The sequence below is a fragment of the Triturus cristatus genome, chromosome 1_2 (assembly GCF_964204655.1).
Source record: "Triturus cristatus chromosome 1_2, aTriCri1.1, whole genome shotgun sequence".
NCBI lineage: Eukaryota > Metazoa > Chordata > Amphibia > Caudata > Salamandridae > Triturus > Triturus cristatus.
The window spans coordinates 345,950,911-345,970,848 of NC_140580.1; the positions used below are offsets into that span (position 1 = coordinate 345,950,911).

Consider the following 19,938-nt stretch of genomic DNA (forward strand, 5'->3'; position numbering starts at 1 on the left):
GGTACCGTAGAATTCGGGAACGGGCGGGCAGGAACACGGTGAGCCCTGGTGATGGTAAGATCACCTTCAAACCCTGGGATGACCTTTTGTTTGATAAATGAGTCTACCCACTGCAGGGTTTGGGAGCCCTCGATTCCTTCCGGAATTCCCACTATCCGGAGATTAGCCCTCCGAGAGTGATTTTCTAACTCCTCCAGTTTATGCTCAAGGGTGTGGTTACTTTTAACCGCCCCTTTGGCCTCTCCCATTACGATGGTCATCTGGTCCTCTAAGGCTGAAATCCTAGCTTCTGCCTCCTGCAATTTAACTGGAAGGATTGACATTGTGCCTTCGATATTCTCTAGGCATTGATGAAGAGAGGCACGTTCAGCTTTCTGAGTTCTTTTCAACTCGCAGACTTCCTCCAGGATTAAGTTTAGCATATCTTTGACACTCATCTGACAATCACCAACTGGTTCCAGATTGGGGCTAGAAATAATCTGGGGAGGGTCCACAGCAGAAGAGGAGCTCCCTTCAAATATCCTCTTAGGAGAGATCACACCTGTTAAGAATACAGGCTCTTGTAAAGGAGCTTGAGCCAGGACCTGAGTTGATGACTCAGCTTGGGAAGTCGATGTTGTACTGGGGGCATTAGATGTGATGGTGATCGGTTCTGATACATCAGTATTTTCCGGGATTCTCATGATTCCCACTTGTCTCCCTATCTGAACAATCGGGAGAGTTAGAGATGTTGACTCATCCTGATTGGGTATTTGCTCCAGGAATGTTTCCGTGGTTGCAATGGGACCAGTTTTCAAAGCTGCTGCTGATGTTGTTAAGGCTGATGAGGAAGTAACAGCCGAAGATTCCTTAGAGAGCTTGAGGCCAGAGCTAGAGCCAAGGGAAGGAGACTGCAGAGTTGCTTTTTTCAAGAATAATGAAAATTGTTTGGCTTATTTTGTTACTCTCTCCTTCTTAAGACCTTCGGACCCTGAGATCTCTTGTGGGGTTAATCCAGGCATAACTGTAGCTGTGTTCTTATCAAACCAGTCTGGTCCAAAGGTGCAACAGAGGCTGGGAACTCTTCCTCTGAGCTCTCAAAAGTCGAATCGAGGTCAAGCAGATTTGGAGCGCTTTCCTTACAGGCCAGTCTGGCAGTTTCTTTTATCTCCTTAGCCTGAGCACGACGAGTTTTCACCTTGGAATAGTAATTATGAGTGAAATATGCTACTTTTAATTAGACATATACGCCCAATGAGAAATAAAGTTCAAAAAAGCTTCCACAGCAACTTTTCCCTTGGTACAGTGTGGGGTTGGGCCCATGAAAGTGAAGCAGATGGGGCCAAAATCTAAACTATTGCCGGTTAAAACAGGGCATGGAGAGGCACCTAATGTGAAAAAACAAAAAACACAATGAGGCCCAAATCTATATTGATTAAAGCGGGGCATACAACATGCAGAGGCGCCGTTTAATTGTACGATCAGGAAGGATTCATATCCTATGTCCAAAGTTTGATATTGTATTGCTGCAATATGATGAAAAAGTGCAGCGCGCGTGCATCCAAATGGCCGCTACCTCCGCGGTCTTTATTGCCTGCCTCTCCATACCTCCAGCGGGCCCCCATCCACACCTGGTAGCCTATCATGCAGGCGTTCGGGCGTAAATCGGGTGGAAGAGCTCAGAGGAAACACCGTTGCAGACACTGCTGAACGGAGAAGAAATGCGCCGATTTTACTCCGCTTTAGTCCGCTTCAGTCCCCTGACACAGCCGCGCTCTTCCGAAATTAGAGGAGCGAGAACGCCAGCCTCCCGCACACACACCAGATACAATCCGCCATTGCCGGGGGCGGAGGCGGGGCTCAGATCACCTGTGGCTACGCGGCGTGGTGCTCCGTGGCCATCCCCCCCTTGAGCTTGTGGCGCCGCTGCGATTAGCCTTGAAGCTACATTGTAACCTATTGTTTAACTGAAAGAATGAGAAGGCACTGAAAAATAAATATTAAAGCCTCGCTGAGAGTATGCCTTGGCTCTGCAGTCGAGATTTCTTTAACACAGTGTTTCTGAGCCTATGAACATCGCTCTGTACTCAGGCAAAGCTTAAGTATTTTGATGGTTGTGGGATATGCAGCTTCCGGGGGGATTGAAAGCTTGGTAAAACCAGACTGTTGTGATAGTGACTCATATCTCGGGTTCAAAGTTACGGTGTACACACAAAGTTATCATTGTTTGAAAAAGGCAATAAAATTGTAGAGAAAACAGAGCTGAAAACTGGGTAGCGGCTGTAGACAGATCAGTGCAGTGATCGAATGTATTCTACGTAGAGCATCCTGGCTGGGGTCTAGATGAAACACAAAAAAGAGACTAGGGGATCCAGACAGAAACAGTACAACTGGGAGATAGCTTGGAATGGGCACATTACAGTACTCGTGATGTGGGGTACATTGCAACCACTAAGGTGATTTATTTTTCATTATTGTTCCTTATACGTGTATGCTTTTTACCGAATGCAGGGGAATCACTGCAAAGGTGTGATAACCAGTTGCAAATGCAATAGAGGAAAAAGAAAATTAATTCTTGTAGTAGGAAAAATATAGTGACCTCGAATTGGTTAGGAATATTTTTAGATTGTGCTGCATCGTGGTCTGGGATTGGATGCTGACTGTATGTCAGCTGTTCAAACCCCGGAGATGGTGCAGTTTTTTGCAAATTGCACTTCTATTGCTTCATGTCTGTAAATAGCAGGTGCCCTGAATGAGGAGAGTGTGGGGCTTGGATCTGCTTCTCAGCGGAATACGGGCAGAGAAGGTGGCAGATTAGCAAGGTAGGCTCCTGATAAGCAAGTAGTTGTGAGAACAGTACGACCCGTTGGTGGTCGCTCCTGGTGTTGTGTCTTATGATGTTAAATATTATATTTATCTTTTTTTTGTTGCTTTTTGAAAACCTTTATTGAAGATTAAACCACATGTTGCATTACAAGCCATCAGTGAGACACAGGCAAAGTCACACTTCATACCCGTTACATACACATCGAGGGTGAGCATGATACCACCAGAGAACCAAATAGCAGGGAGAGAAATAGCGCAGAGCAGAAATGTTATGATGTTAAATATTGTAAGCATTCACGCTCAACAATAGACAAACTTGAATAGCGATGAATAGTTAAACAAGCACACAGGAATCCAAGAAAAACAATAGTCACCCAAAGAACACAGAAAACAACCAAAGCGTAATGATACAGTACTTTGTCCCTGCTCCGTGGGAGGAACGAAAGAGAAAAAGGAGAGACAAAGAGGGCAGGACTGACTATTAGCAAGCAAGGATTTGACATTGGTCAGTTAGGAGAGTGGTCTGCCTATCTGCTTGAAGGACTTGTGTATGTGCACAACCACTGATATCTGCATTTGTGACCCACTTAAGTGCTTAGGTTTTTCACCTGTCGAAATGGGTCATAAATTAGGGGAGAAGTTGCATGTGATAATGTGGGCACCAGAAATGGAACCTAAGATCCTACAACAATAAACTTCACAAATGTCCACCTTAACTAACCCTACAGATCGCTACAATGGAGCCATCATTAAGGCATTAAACTGGGGGACATATATAAAAGGCAGATGCAGGGAAAACAAAACATATCAAGAGAATTGCTATGACATTTAATGTTTTAAAGAAAAAATGGTGACTCCTGTACTCATTTATGTATTTTTTAAATTGAATACCAGATAGCCGTGATTCTTCTGCCTTTTGGAAAGCGGTGAATGCCCCCTTTTTAGTGAACAATGAAATGGCAGTTATGGAGATTGCCATCTCAGAACCTGAATGGGTAAAACATTACTCAAACCTATATAAAAATCCGATTTCAGAGGCACAAGACAGCGTAAAAAATACAGTAGGTAAAGTACAAGATTTTAGAATGAACTTTACACTGAACGAGATTACTGCAGCAATCAATTCTAGCCCTGGTGGTAAGGTCCCAGGACCAGATGGTATTCCTGTGGACCTTTTTAAATCAAATGTAGCATTATGGGGTCCGTTTTAACCCAGGTCTCAAATGCATGCAATAAAAGTGGCTTCCTACCAACATGGTACAAATCTACGATCGTACCAATTTTCAAAAAGGGAGACAGGACGAATCTGATTTGTTATCGCCCGATTTCGTTGCTGGACTCTACAGTCAAGATCATCGGACGGGTTTTACTGGATAGACTGCAGACATGGGCCGATGAACAAGACATCATCAGTGACCTACACTATGGGTTTCGTAAGGGCTTGGGCACAGTAGAACAGGGCTTAAATCTGCATATTTTAATGGACAAGTATACCAGGGCAAAAAAGGGCAGACTTTTTATGACTTTTGTGGATTTAACGGCAGCCTTCAACTGCGTTATTCACGACAAGTTGTGGCTGATTCTAGAAGGCCTAGGTGTAGACTGACTAATAATCACATTTTTAAGGGAGCTTTATTCTGGAGCAAGGGCCAAGGTGAGATATGGGAGAGGTGGAGAATGCACGAGTCACTTTGGAATCGGGAGAGGTGTGTGGCAGGGCTGTGTCCTTGCCTCATTTCTCTTCACACAGTATATAAACGGCCTAGAATCTCTTTTAATCAAAGAGTGCAGGGATCTACCCAAGGCGGATAAGCAATCCATCCCTGCACTCTTGTATGCAGACGATGCAGTTTTAATGGCCCGTACACCTCTTGGACTTCAAAGGGTCGTTAACTCATTTACCAGTTTCATGTCCAACCTGGGACTTTCAATAAACTGTTCTAAAACCTATACAATGAATTGTGGGGCAGGGACAAATAAGAGGGTTAAAACCCTATATATTAATGGTAGGCCAATAGAGCGGACTAAAACATTTTCATATTTAGGGATTTTATTCGACAGGACAGGGACCTGGATAGAGGCGATTAAATCTAGGCGCCTGTTATTCGTCTATATACTGATAGACGCTTTGAAGTCTGATGGTGTTAAACTTATTAGGTGGTTCGAGTATGTGAAAGGGTTTCTTACAAACATAGGCCACTTGGAATACTACACAAACCCCTCCTTGATGCGTAGTATATCCAGGAAAGATCTCAAGGCTTGTTGCATGGGCTTTCTGGGCGGATATAGAGCAGTTACTGAGATGAGAAGACCCACGGTCCAAGCCCACTACTTAACCTTGCTGACTCCAACTACTCAGTTATATTTATCCCTAATAGATCAAGACTTTGACTGTCTTCTGCTGACTCATTTCAGACTGAATATCTTATTTAGATCCCTAAGCTTTCCAGTGATGAACGATTGGTCTAGAGACTTGTGTAAGTGTCCCTGCGATGACGTTTCACTACAATCCACCATCCATATTATGTTTTTCTGTAAATATTATGATGTATTAAGAAAGAGATGGATTGTACCAGTTTTAAAGAGCTTTGGTTTGAAATGCTGTCGACCAGCTTTTTCAGCATTGCAATTTTTAGAAAATAAATTTGTTATCGCATCTGTCACTGTATTTCTTCAAAATGTTTTTAGATGTCAGAAATCCATGATAATGTGACATGCTAATATGTATTGTGCTGTCCAGGAATTCACTGTTTTAAATTTTTAACTGTGCTTTGATGGTTATTGTACATTTTAACCGAATAAAGACTACTACAAATTGAATACCAGTCTAGCAGGTGGGCGTCCTATTGAACTACATTTACAGACTAAGATGGTCAGAATTGACCTCTTGTGGCAAAGCAAATAGCCATTTCTTGATCCGATTCACAAAACCCAAGAAAGAAATGTCAGACATGTACTCCCGTAGGTTTACTCCTAGATTTGGAAAAAACGTTCATGTCATTCACATGCAAAACCAGTAGTAGTGGTTAAAATTAACTCTAGTTTTTGATTTCAAATAGTGCACACTTGCGGAACATTTGTGCAAGTAGAATTTCCAACTTGGGGTAATGTGAAGCAAATGTGCATTCACATTTAACTTTTCTTCTCATGCACACATTCTTTTCCCTGCACTGTCATTCCACATGAGGATGTTTCTGCCAACGTTTCAGCCTGGAAACACATTCTTGAACTTGGCAGGGGTACGGTTAAAATGGCATCCACGGTTAAAACAAGCATTTGCAATGCAACCGGTCTCGCTTTTGGGACCTTATAAGTATTTAGCCATGCTGCACGTTACCCTGGGTGCTGTAACATCTACTGTTTTTTAACATGGAAGCTTGGACACTAATAGGCACATTATCGCACTGCTTTTAGGCTTATACAACTCTTTCAGCCATCTAGCTCTACATTTTAACACCGACATCTGACCGCCGGCCTGCAGCGCCTGCTATGCCTGACACCTGTACCTTGCAAAAGGCACAACTGTTTGGCAGACGCCGTTCAAGGTGGCAGAGGGCTTGTCACAGTTAAAGTTGCGGTGAATTGAGGGGCATAGGTATCATCAGTACAGCATGTGCAATGGCACTGGGGCCCAGGGGTAAGATGGGCCCACAGCACATTAAATTTGACAAACATGTACTAGCCAACCAAGGTACCTGAGGCATGTCTTCCTGTTTGCACTGGTCCCCAAGAACCTTTACAACACCGTACATTTCCAGGGGGGCAGTAATACAGAACCAAGTCACAGGAGGAATACAGCACAGACTGGGGCACGTCTCCGCTTCCAAGCACTAAAATGGATGAAGAGGGTGGTGGTTAACTAACAGAGATTTAACAATTTTTACTTACAGAAACAATGAGTGGTGCGAGAAGCAGTGATTTCATTCAATGGCAAATGCATGTATGCATCTGAGCAAGGTAATGCTCCGGTGAGCAGTGCTGTAGATGGAGTACGCCACCGTTCTAGAGTTCATAGCACTACTAAAGCTGGGATGCACAGCAGTGCTACGGGGGATGCCCCAAAATAGTAGGGGGTACACAACATGACCAGGATGCTTATCAGTGCAACCTCAGTAGTGCATGGCTGTGCTGAAAAAGCAAGTGGAGCAGTTCTGCTGAGAATGATGCTGCTATATTGTAGTGCAAGACAGTGGCACAGGGTAGTGCACTACATTGCTGCATCAGTGGTGGACACGGCGCTGCACTCGAGGTGTCCAGTGATGCTAGAGCAGGATTTTATGCAGTGCTACGAAGGGGGTACACTCCAGTACTACTGTATACCTTAGTGCTACAGAGAGGAGAAAGGGCAGCGCTGCAATGGAAATGCAGGGTAGCTCGGCCGTGCTGGGATATGTGGTAGTGGTATGTCATCCCTGAAGAACTGCTAAAAAAGAAATTTCAAGCATAAAAATCAGCGCAATTACCTCAAATTTGGAACGCGAAATTACCCAAATTCTGCAAATTCCACGAGCGGAACGGAATTTACCACCCAGGCTTAGTCCAGATTTGCTTATGGTGGTTACTCTAGGCTTGACTGTAGCCCACACACCCCTGCTTCTAGAGCCTCTGTTGAAACTATCCCAACCATTGGCTTGTTAGAGCAATTCAGCATTCTATATGATATACCAATGTGAAGAGTGCCATCTTAGAATAAACACTTAAAACGTGTAGCACCTGCGTTTATATTAATAGCATTAGAAAAAGGTGAACTAGAGAAAGCATCGATGAAAGTAACAAGGTTTCTGTGAAGTCGCAGCCTGTAGAAACATATTGGGCATGATAAAACTATGACTTTGCTTTTATTTTAGAGAACAATTATATAGTTTAAAATAAAATACAAAGAATCACACAGCGACACTGGGGTTGAAGGTTTTAAGCTGCTGAACATCTGAAGACTAAACTGGGATGACGAGCAGAGCGGATTTACAGGAGCAGAGAGGGAGAACCTGCCAAACTATAAACCTAGCTCACAGGCCCTGGGCACAGATTACAGGTGACGACATGTCCATATTCTAGTGGGACTTGGACTAGGTCATTTTAAGGGCAGCACAATACTATGCAATTAAGACATTTAAGGCTGTTGGGATACCAGTGCGAGGTCTCACAAACATATTGCGTCAATACAATGGAGAGCAGTTATAGTGAGGCACCGCCCTAAAAACCTGGCTGTCACCGAAAGTGATCAAGTGTGCAACCACCACGAGGCACTCATTGTACTATTAGAAGATGAAAATCAACTGTGCATTGTTCCACAGTACAGTGTAACTTGTGGTTGCATTAAGAGCACACAAAACAAATGTGCACCGTTCCCTTAGACGCTGACCATCAGCCAATTAAATTCAGTTTACTGTGACTGAGTTTCAGTATGCATCACTATTTGAGACTACAAGGGTGTATACTGTAGCTCTACTGATCTATGGGAAAGAAAGAGGCTGTCACTGTACTTCACTCCATGAAATGGTGAGACTCGCACTGTACATTCGAGAGACAAGGAGCCTGCAGCTACACTGGATTGTAATGTCCAACCACAGCCTTGTGCTCTTAAGCTAACGGCACAGGGCCTCAACCTGCCCGTGCACTTCTATCCTCTCCCATTACAGAGCGCAGGAGTCTAGGCAGGTCATGCTCTCGTTGTCTACCGGTGTGAGGGTCTGTACTGGTCAAATGTTACCCCATGGGCAGCATGATGTAACAAGTGGACATCTTTCCACTTGCCTCGCCACAAGTAAATTCTTGCACCTGAAGATGTGTGTCAACCAGTGCCTGAAACCGGGTCAAATTAGTGTCTGTTCCACTGCCCTTCCTGCGCCTTCCATAACCCAGCATCTCACCAGAAGAAGGTGTTAGTCCAGTCGTCAAATAGCTCTGACTCTCCTCTTTACGCAGCTCGCTGCTCTGCAGGAGCAGCAGATCCGTTCACCTGCCCGAGCGGCAAGCCACGGCCCCCGGTGGGAGTCTTGCAACCCTCGCTCATCCTGTGGGTTCACCAAGGGGCCGTTGGACATGGGAAATTCAGCTATGCGGGTGCACCATCAGCCGCCACTGTTCTACTAGCCGGCAACACCACGCAGCGTGACACTGCCGACGGGGTGACGTTATCCATCTGGGTCGCGTGATTAGCGTTGTTGTCAACTGGCATGAGGGGTGGGAGCTTCTTCAATCGAAAGAAGAGGGCATATCTCAGCACAGCAGCCAATCACAGTACGATGCCTGGAAGGCGCACAATCGTCAGGGGCTGTAACCTTTTATACTTTAGAAACATGACGCCAGCTGAAATCTGTGGCTGAATTGCATGCTTTTAAAACAACACAGTACGATGCCTAGGAGGCGCACGATCGTCAGGGGCTGTAACCTTTTACACTTTAGAAACATGACACCAGCTGAAATCTGTGGCTGAATTGCATGCTTTTAAAACAACACAGTACGATGCCTAGGAGGCGCACGATCTTCAGGGGCTGTAACCTTTTACACTTTAGAAACATGACGCCAGCTGAAAATATGCGTGTGGGTAAGGGGGGAGCAGCAAGACGGCAAGGGAAGAATGTAGTCTGTGCTGTGAAGGGGCCAGTAGCCATGGAAGGATACAAATGACTGACATGGCTGTTATGGGGGGGGACTAACAAGCTAAAAACCAATCGTAAGGCAGCATTTAGAACCTAAGCCAATGAAAAAGATGGGCCGGAGAGTGGGCGGATCTTCCACGAAGCTTCCACACTATAGTGTATACTGCATGCCTCGCAAAGCGATTGCAGCGCATTCGTGCTGCAATGCTAGGCGAGACGTAAAAATACTTGTAAGGGCTATTAAATGCCTGTAAACATGGGGTTTGTGGGAGTCCATCTACTTGCTGAAGAGGGCATACAGCATGGCCCACAAACCTGCTCCAACAACCACAGTTGTGATTGTGAAAATTTCGCTATACTAAAGGAATTTTTACATTCACAAATCAATTTGCAACCCAATATTTTTTTTGCACACTGAAGTTAGACATTTGTGTGTTGGGCCTTCGGTGTTTTGCACGAGTTGGGACCTCAGTGACAACATATTCAGTCATAACGCTGTGATGCAATGACAACTCAGACCATAGACAGGTTTGAACTTGGAGACTTTCCTTCCATCTTGTAAGAAATGTTCCAGATAAGAGCATTGACTGCTGACTTCTGCATAGTGGGGTGTTGCCCTTAAAGCAATAGTTTGCAGCCCAACACTCAGGGGTTTTGCAGTGGTCCTGAAACAATTTTCAAAGTGGGGTGCTGCCATCAATGTACATCACAGGAGTCATAGGTACTGTGAAAATTCCAAGTTTAGCAAATTAGCCACGTCCCTTCAGCAGGAGAATCGTAAGGTTGTAGCATGTGTCTGATTGTAGCACACTGTTGCAAATATAGCGCTAAAGCATGGCGTAGGAGTGCAGTGTCATTTACAAACAGCACATTTTCTATTAAATTGGTCACTAAATTTGCACAGACACACAGTTGTCCTAATGAAACTATAAATGGTGCATGAACATAGATAATATGTGGAAAATGGGTTTCAGTGGAAATTTATCATTTGCACTTCCCCAAGTGAGGTGTCTTGGTTTGTTTTCATCCTATTAAAATCTGTCTTTGTTTCCATCACACTACAGAATTTAAAATGGGCTGTATTTGTGCTTTTATTGTTGCTGACACATTTAGAAGTATTTACAGGTATTTCAATTTTTTTGAGTCTTAGAAAAAAAGCCATTCCAGCTTTTCCTTTCACCTCACAGTACCCCAGCAAAATTGTCCCCCATGGGGGCCGTGTGCAGTGTGAGAACACAGCCGCGAGCTCCCGTTAGGGAAAGTCGCGGTTACATTTAAAAGATTAGGGACACTTAGAAATGAGTCAGGACCAAACCCTTTGGGACTTAGGAAGTTCTAGGGTCAACACCCATAGGAGCACCGGAGTAGTCGTGTTACCTCACCCAGGGAAGTCGGGTGCATAGGTGTCAAATGGTGTTGGATCGCTTTGTCGTTTTCAATGGGAGCTGGCAAAGAAGTGCTGCTGCCGGGAAGATGAGAAGTGTCCAAAGAGATCCAAGCCTGGATCGAAGTTGAGAAGAACCTGAAAGCAGAGAGGACAGAGTCTGGGTCACTTGCCAGTGACCAGGGGCACGATAGGCGAATGCCCACTGTAGTCGGGTGATTTTCCGGTGAAGAAGGTGAAGCTTGACTCTTCAGCCACGAGGACCAGGAGGCGTCAAGGACAACCAGGAGATTGATTCGAGCTGTCAGATGAAGGATGTCGAGTGCTGCAGTGTTGGTGCTCGGATTGAACACAACAAGCCTTGGCAACAGCAACCCATGTAGAAAGGAGAAAGATGCTTCGGTGCAGACCAGCAAGGTCTGAGGAACTCACCACACGGTGAGATGTCAGGACACATGTCTGGAGCAACCAGAGAAATCCAAGGAAAATCAGAGTTACCTTCACAGGGACCCACCAGTCGATAAACCAGGGATCACAAAATGGCTTTGAGTGGAAATGCAAGAAGCATGCTCACGGAACACTCGTGGAGTGGAGGCACACAATTTTCGGTGCAGATGGTGCTCGAGGTGGGGGCTATAAGTAACCCCAAGCACGACTTCAAGAGACGTCGAGAAGTCAATGCACTTGCAAATGTGCACAGTGACCAGGAGTTCCGGTTCCATGCTACTCACGAGGGCTGCAGGTCCCAGCTTTGCTTGGGACTCGGGTTGGCCTCTGAGATGTCTGGAAATCCTCTTCCTGGGCTGCAAATACTTCGTAGTCTGGTGGGAGCTTCGGAGATGCAGACCGGCAAAATGCTTTGTTGGTGCCTGCCAAGCAAGGGAATAGATTTATAAAGGACTCTGTACTGTCAGAGGACAGAATGAAATCTCTACACAGTTGAATCAATACTGTATTTTATGCATAGCAATAAATGGTATATACATTTCTTAAACATACAAAATGTTTTAACCATAAAAAAGTTTTTTGGTGCATAGTGTCCCCAAGACACTATGCACCCAAAAACTTTTTTTTTTTTTTTTTTTTTATGGTTAAAACATTTTGTATGTTTAAGAAATGTATATACCATTTATTGCTATGCATAAAATACAGTATTGATTCAACTGTGTAGAGATTTCATTCTGTCCTCTGACAGTACAGAGTCCTTTATAAATCTATTGCCATTGTGCATATATATTGCCTAAATCATTCTTTATTATCCACTGGAACCATTGTTCTTCCATATCTAACCATTACCCTGGTTCCGCTGTGAGTAGGGTTCCCCTGTTGTTACAAGTGCAAAGCAAGGGAGTCACTCCTTGACCCCAAGGGAGATTTCTTCAGTCCTCTAGTCTTGAGTAGAACATCGAAGTTCCAGGATTCAGCTTCAGAGTTTCGTCCAGGGATATCTAAATTCCTGTTGCCAGGGGTTACTTACTTATACCTAAGAAAGGGGTTGGACTTACTCTAGGGACCCACCTATGGGAGGGTTTGGAAAGAGGGGTGGCTACACCCATTTCCTTTGTCCAGTTTCGTGCCAGAGCAGGGGCTGGAAGTCCCTGAACCGGTTTGAGCTGGTCTATGCACAGGGACACCAAATGTGCCCCCAGTGCAGGACTTCAAAGCACTCTGAGAGTGCTCCCACCCAGCCCCAATACACATCAGCCTGTCTGGGAGGTGGTTACACCTCCCAGTGACAGGAAACCTATTGTCCAGACCTCCCCTGCCAGAGATTCGGTCAGCAGCAGGAGGCCAGACCTGTGTCTGTGGCTGCAGCATCCATTTTGTGATGCCAGGGCTCAATTAAGTTGGTACCGGGTATACCGGTGCTGTCATGCCTCTCCCTCTAGAAGGGTGGGATCATATTCTCACATCAGGAATTGATGTGGGAGTATGATTCCAAGCTGTTTGACACCAAACACGACATCTTTCTGTGCAGCCAGTCCAAAGTTAGCATTAACCGTTTTAGTTATAATGCACTTAAGAGTATATGGTCAGGCTGCACCACTAACAACCCCGGAGAACAGCACCACCTTACCCAGGCTGCAGTAGCAGACCTGTGGTGTCATTTGGGAGGGCTTTCCAGGGATAGCACAATACATGCTTCAGCCCCTGGTAGGCCTCTGGGGTACCTATGCCCTGGGTACATAGTATACCATATACTAGGGACTCACAAGGGCACCCCAGAATTCCAATCTGGAGTGTACCTAAAGTACATAGAATCAATTTAGAGAGGAAGCAGCTAGGCTGGGGTCCTGAATAGCAGGATCCCAGCCGGACTAAAGTCGAAAAACAGTGAAACACGAGCAAAAAGTGGGCGTAACCATGTGAAGCAGATCTTACTCTCCTACAAACAGCTAACCGTAGGGGCTTGTTTGCCCCCTTCAATACTCAGCATTGGGAGCAAGCACAAATGCTAACTGATTCCCTTATTAGTGTGGAGTCAGCTCTACTTAAATGATGGATCACTCTCTGCAAGAGCCCACTGCAAGAGCCAATGCCCATTTGGCCTTGACCTGAACCCATAGGTCGCTACTGTATTAACTGTATGAGCCCTCTGTGGGGGTCGAGCGATCTGGGGGATGTTTGCACCGAAGGTACACGTTTCATACTTTACTCTTGTCTGTTTTCCCCTGATGTCGCTGTAACTATGTCTTTGGTAAATGAACTGTGATGCCATTAGCATGGGAAATATCATGATTGGAAACTGATTGCATTCAAGAAGGGTTCTAAAAATAAATGTCTCAGGAAATAACTATGCAACAATGTTGATCCAATGTGCATACTTTATTTACAAGCCAACAGAGCTTCTGCGACTTGGCAAAACCTAACGAGGCACCTCATTTTTAGCATTGTACATTTATTTTTTTCCCTCCAGTGGAGCTGTGCTCAGGTTGCAACTTTCAAAGTTGGAAAGTTGGTGAATTTTGCACCCTAACATTTTTTCAGCAGAGTTCTTCTAGTTAATTCGTTTTTAAAGTAGTTTCCCGTATTCTTCCTTCAAAACATACTTTTTTTGAAGGATTTTTCACCTGATTTCATTAGGCTTAATCATATTTAGGAAGCTCAAATACATCTTGAAATTTTAAAGAAAACTTTATTAAGTGGGCGGAAAACGATGTATCTATTTTCACACACCCAAGCAAATGATTCGCATAGTATGCAATTGGCAAACTCGTCTGATTACATGAAAGCATGTATATTTCTCGAGTGCTTTGAAACCTTGGCAAAATGTTCTTATTTAGAAAATGAAAATAAAATAAAAGCAAAACTTGGAAGTGCAGGTCTCCTCTTATCTTTGCATCGCATGAACACTCATTACCGTGTCACAGGGCGTTCTCCCTGATGCTACTATCTCTAGGCCTTCGTGAAGGACTCTGGAAGATACTAATGGAGAAAAATCATTTTTGGACGATTAAAGAGTTCTTGAAATACAAAAAGCCTTTACCTTTACTGGAAAAATCCATTGTCTCTCTGTTCCCATGAAAGCTCATTTTCTCTAGCCATTTTTGCCTTTTCTGAATTCCACTGTGCCTCTCTCTTCTCTTACAGCCCATTACCGGGAGTCCCTACGTTACCACCACCAGGATCCGTGGCACCGGTGCCCGCCGCCCGTCCCTGCTTCAACAGAGCTGCCTTTCCTTCTGCCACGATGTGGATTCCCCACAATCTCATGACCCTGTGCCACTTGCTGCCGGTGGACAACTGTGGGGTCAGCCTGAGACCCCCAACACCCTGAAGACCTCCGTGGACAGTCAACCCTTCAGCAGCCCTGGGGACCCTGGTAAGCCAGAATAGGCACAGATGTTGGATTCTTGCTGACCTTCCTGTAACGCATGACAGCTTTGGAGTAAATTGTGTTAAGAGGTTATTATATGCGTTCAAGAGTTTGTGGGCTTTTAGGCAGCTAATCTGCCTCAAATACAACTATAGATGGGGCCGGTAGAAAGGACAATAGCTTCATCTGAACACACACATTAGGGCCTTATGCTATTTCTATTGTTTATGTATGTATATTGTATTTCTATAGCGCAAACATAGCCAGAAGGCACCAGAGCACTGGAAATGGTCTGTGACAAGCATAAAGTCAGAAAGTAATAGGAGAGGAAGCTAGGTTGTGGACGGGTAATGCATTGTGATGTAGTGTTCTTTAAAGAGATGAGACTTCAGCTCTATCCAAAATTGGGGGAGTGTTGGGGCACTTCTCATGGATAAGGGACTGTTGTTACAGATCCTTGGTGCACAGATGGAAAAACCATTTGTCTTGTTTTCATTTTTTTAAACTTCTTAGTCTGCAGTCTGATATGTTCTGGCTATAGGTATGCCGAAAACCATCAGAGATGGCGAGCTTGCCTTGTCTGTATGATAAGCGGGAGTGCTGGTTGTGATGGCATCTGAATGATGCAGCTGGGTTGGAAGATGGTGCAGACCAGCAAAGGAAACCAATAGTGTTTGATCAAGATGGGATGATTAGATCCTATTTTTTCAGTCCCTGAATGAGACATGCTGAGGTGTGTAGGTTGCCTATAAGTGAGCCTCTGTTGAGCATTGGAAGCCATTAGGTAGGGCATTGCCAACATCCATTTTATGTTAAGAAGGGCTTGAAAGATTAGGAGCTGATATAGAGTTTGTCTGATGGGGTTGTCCGTTGCAAAACGCAATGAACTTTCCTGTCTGTTAAACGCTCGGGCTACCCAGACCCTAAGCTTTCAGCTGATGGGAGCCTGTGTTCACTCCATCTATGGATAGCTTTATCCAACTGCCCAATGGAGTAAGGGCTGTTGGAGGATGGGCGTTATATCATCCACCCTATTTAGTGTAGACTGTGTGCTTTCTATCCATCCTCCTCAGGAGAAACACGGGTGTGGGGGCCATTAGGTTTTTGTTGCTTGACAAAACCTTCCTACTTTGGGAGTTTGTTTTTGAAAAACAGAAAATGTTAAAGGTTTGGTGGACAACGGTCAAATGTGACAGCGACTGTCCACCAAACACTTTTTGTATATTGAAGGGTACCGCCATGACGGCGGTTACTCTCAATGTACAGCGATGATCACTGTGCTGGATTTCATCTCTAAATTTGCCAGACAAAACTCCATCAGGGTGGCAAAGGTTATGTGCTCTGCTGCCCTAACAGATTGTTCTCCATCCCCCAAATCCCAAATGGGATCTGTAGGTTTCTAAGACCTTTAAAAGGTGGTGAATTATACCAAAGAGTGAGTGCCATGAAGAGATGGAATCCTATTGATGAAAAAGGCAGAGTTTTAGAATATAAGGCTTGTCTTATGAATGTTACCCAAATTACTTTTGCTTGTTTGGGATTCTTCTGTCCTGAAATCATCATGTAATTTTGATATTTTATTAGTCAATTTTTATATATACTGCAGCTGGCGTTTTAGAGTCAGTGTTAAACTTTTTTGCCATGTGGATTTGTTTCACCAAGAGAGGAGTAACCACTGTTATCAAATTGAATTTCAGAGGTAAAGGGATTTTATTGCAGTATTGCAGGCTGAACTATTGTTAATGAATACAATACCTGCCTAATTATCCAAACACATAATTATAGAAAGCATAATTGTGCTACCTATTAAAAACCATGGTAACACTGGCTTTAGCAGAGAATCTGATCGCACAAAAATTGTTAATCTCATAACTCTCGCGCTATAACGAGTCTCTTTGTCTGACTTGAATTCATGTTATTCATTATGTTTTAATGTTTTGACAAGCATTTGACTGCATAAGAACGAGTTTAAATGCCTTGGGCCACAAACGTTTATCTAACTATGTTCATCTTTCTTTTTATGTAAAAAGGGGATATTTTGTGCAATCCATCAAAACACATAAGGGACAAATTGCAAGTGCCCCTTAATTCCAGTGGGGCCAAAAACAGATGTTTTCAGTCACATCAGGATTGCAGATCTTGTGTATTTCATCCGGAGATTTTGGTTGCTCAAAGCAGCAGAAAGTCTGAAATATGGGAAGTTATTGTCAAATAACCAAGTGAATGAAGACAGAAATAACTCATTTCTAAGGTAGTTCTTTACTGCTTAAGGGGAACTTCTAGGTTCCACTCTTAATCCCTTTTAACTCCACCTAGCCCAAGAGCTACAAAAAACCCCCAGAATTGGTAATACCGAGGGGTGGGAGATATCAGGGGTGGGTGTTGCAGACTTAACGCAACCGGCACCAGAGCTCTCCTAATGAATATAGATATATAGCTTGAAATGTCTACCTATCTGTGATATTGTGCTTCAGTCGCCTTTTAGTGACTTAGATCTGTCTAAAAACTCCAGTGGCCTGTGACCCATATTTGTAATGTGGAAGTGCACATAGACAAGGAAGGAGCAGGAGCAGACCAATGAATGAGGAAAAGGGTTGCAGAAGTGTCTTGACTTGTCTAGATATCCTGTAATCATCTGTTCTTCAATGTAAATAATTTGGTCAAAGATCACATCAAATGTAAAAGTTCTCACCCAGAATAATTTCCTAATAAAGAACAAAGCCAGTGGAGCAGCTCTGTTCTTAGTTCTAAAGACACACCAATCCATCTCTTCCTATGGATCCAGGTGTGTTTTTTCTCAGTTCAGTAACGGCTTGGGAAAGTGCATATATGTCTGATTTCAGACAAAGAAAGTGAGAGATTTTGAAAAAAGTAATTTGGGGAATGTATTTTCCCCTTTGACATCTATTGAAGAGAGGCAATTTCAGGAGGGAGACAGCTCAAATAAAGTAACCTTGGCTTATAATATCAGGAACCTCCCATCTGAACCGGGTCTATTGGCATGTATAGAAGGTGTACTATTAAAAAACACCTCTAGATTTTTTAAAATATATTAATATAAAATACAGCTTTGAGCATTTTTGCAACCAGGCTGCTATATGAAGAGTTTTACCTCATTGTTGTCCCTCGGGTGACTGTGAAGAGTTTGATGGGTTATTTAACGAGAATAGAAAGCAGATAGCAGGAGCCTGTCCCTGGGTCGACTACCTCTCCTAGTCCTTAGCTCCTGTAATGTCACTCAATCTACCAGGGTTCCTTATCTTTGTCACTTTTCATGACCTGCAGTAAGATTTTCCAATAAAAAAAACCTTACTCATGCTACGGACTCATCAGCATTCAGCCAAGCATTGATCATTTTTCACAGTATATTTACCTGAGGGATGTGATCTCAGCTGGTTTCATATTTATTAGTTGAACTAGGCAATATGTTTGTTCAGGGCAGAATGCCTCATGTGAGCACAATATAAAATCTCACCTATAAAGAATACTCACAATTGGCATAAAAAATGTAAAACTACTGAACAAAACTAATTTTCCTAAAGTAGGGGTGTGCGAAACTTACATCATCAGGTCTTGCATAATTTTGGAAAGATTATATGAAATTATTCAGAATGAAAAACTGGCATTGGACGTAACTCTGTATTTGATTGCAAAATGTGTACTCATGAACATTTTTGACATGAGAATGCATTTCACATAAAGAAAATAGGGCAAAAGCCAAAGTGCTCCAAACAGCAGCTGTTCGCTTTCCTGTTGTTCGTGTTGTTCCTGTGTGCTTGTACTAAATGTTTGCCATGAACGGTTTGTAATTACACAATGTGTCCTAGTAACATAGGGGGTGATTCCGATGGTGGTGGTCGGACCACTGACAGGCCATTGGTGGCGGTCCGACCATTTGCAGCCCTTCAGTCTGACCGCCGTATTCTGATACTGGCGGTTAGACCATAAGCTGTCAGACGCATGACTGCCGGCTCCACTAGGATCAAAGATCCCGATGGTGTGATGGTTGGAGCAGCATCTTTGATTGGTAGCGGTGACGAGGCAGGCACTGCCGTCGGGATCACAATATCACTTTCAGATATGGCTGGCATCCTGCCATGAAAAGGTTGTCGGAAAGGGATATGGGGGGGCCCAAACATGGCTCCCTGGTGTTGTAGGCCACTGAAAAGTGGCCCTGAAGGCACATGTAGTGCCCCCACTCACGTACGTGCACTGTGCGCCATGCATGACATGGTGCATGGCAAATGGTGCATGAAAAAAAGCAAAAGGAACAAATGATGGATGGAATGCTGAACAATGCAAACATTATCCCAGTCACAAAGATATGGGTTTAATCCACCTTCTTTTGCTTAACCCTGGGCGTAGTTCGCGAAGCATTGCTACGCGTAGCTACGCAAAGTGCACTTCGCACTACGCGAGCTACGCATAGCACTTCGCGAACTGCGTAGTACCCTGTTTGCACTGTGCAAGATGCCGTTTTAACTGATTGCACAGTGCGGACAAGCATCCGGCACTGTGCAATCATTGAAAACGGCATCTTGCACAGTGCGAGATGAGGTTTTCTGCAGCTCGAGTAGATTTTTACTCGATCGGCAGCTTTCTCAACGCGGACTGGTAGTTTCTCATCGCGAGCAGTCGCGAGCATACGCGACCACTCGCAATGAGCAACCTGACCTCCCCGCGTTGAGAATCTCGCGGGGAGGTTTATTTTCCATGCTCGCGATTGGCAACTTAATGTTGCTGATCGTGAACGCGGAAAAAGTCTCGCCGGGATGTCATTTTGCTTGCTCTCGGTCGCCAACTTGACGTTGAGGACCGCGAGCAAGCACAAAATGACCGCTGCACTACGCTACGCTACGCTACGTGTGTTTGCACTGTGCTACATGCAATTCTCGTAGTGCGAAGTAGCACAAACTTCGCAAACTAGGCGAGTGTAGCGTAGTGCTTTGCCCAGGTTTACTTACCACACCACCCCAGTTTGGACCCAGCCGTATGCAAATCAGTCTTGACCCTGTTCCTCATGGAAACAGTCCAGACCAAACTACCAAGCCAGACTCTCCTTGGACCAGAAACAAGCATTCTGGGACCGGTTTCGTGGCATCACCCCTCATCAGCCAGGCTAGCTTAAATCCAGTGGCACAGTGAGCATGGGACTCACGTCTAGGCATACCCTTCCCACTTAGGGCAACAAAAGCAAGAGGTGCACAAACATGCAGGCAGTGCTGCAAGGATGTAGGCATGTGATGTGGCCTTTATCCCAAACCAAAGCATGCCACCAACCTTCCGACCGCCAACCCGGCAATCTCATCGTAATACATCAGTTGGACCCA

At 44.4% G+C, this 19,938-nt stretch overlaps 1 protein-coding gene across 1 annotated transcript in view; it reads left to right on the forward strand.

The window, feature by feature from the left end:
• VWA5B1 (von Willebrand factor A domain containing 5B1) overlaps positions 1 to 19,938 on the forward strand; it is a 575,143-nt gene that overhangs the window by 447,580 nt on the left and 107,625 nt on the right. Inside the window, exon 14 of the mRNA XM_085614890.1 lies at positions 14,383 to 14,614. Within this exon, the coding sequence (XP_085471016.1) occupies positions 14,383 to 14,614 (232 nt within the window). The remainder of the gene's footprint in view (positions 1 to 14,382; positions 14,615 to 19,938) is intronic.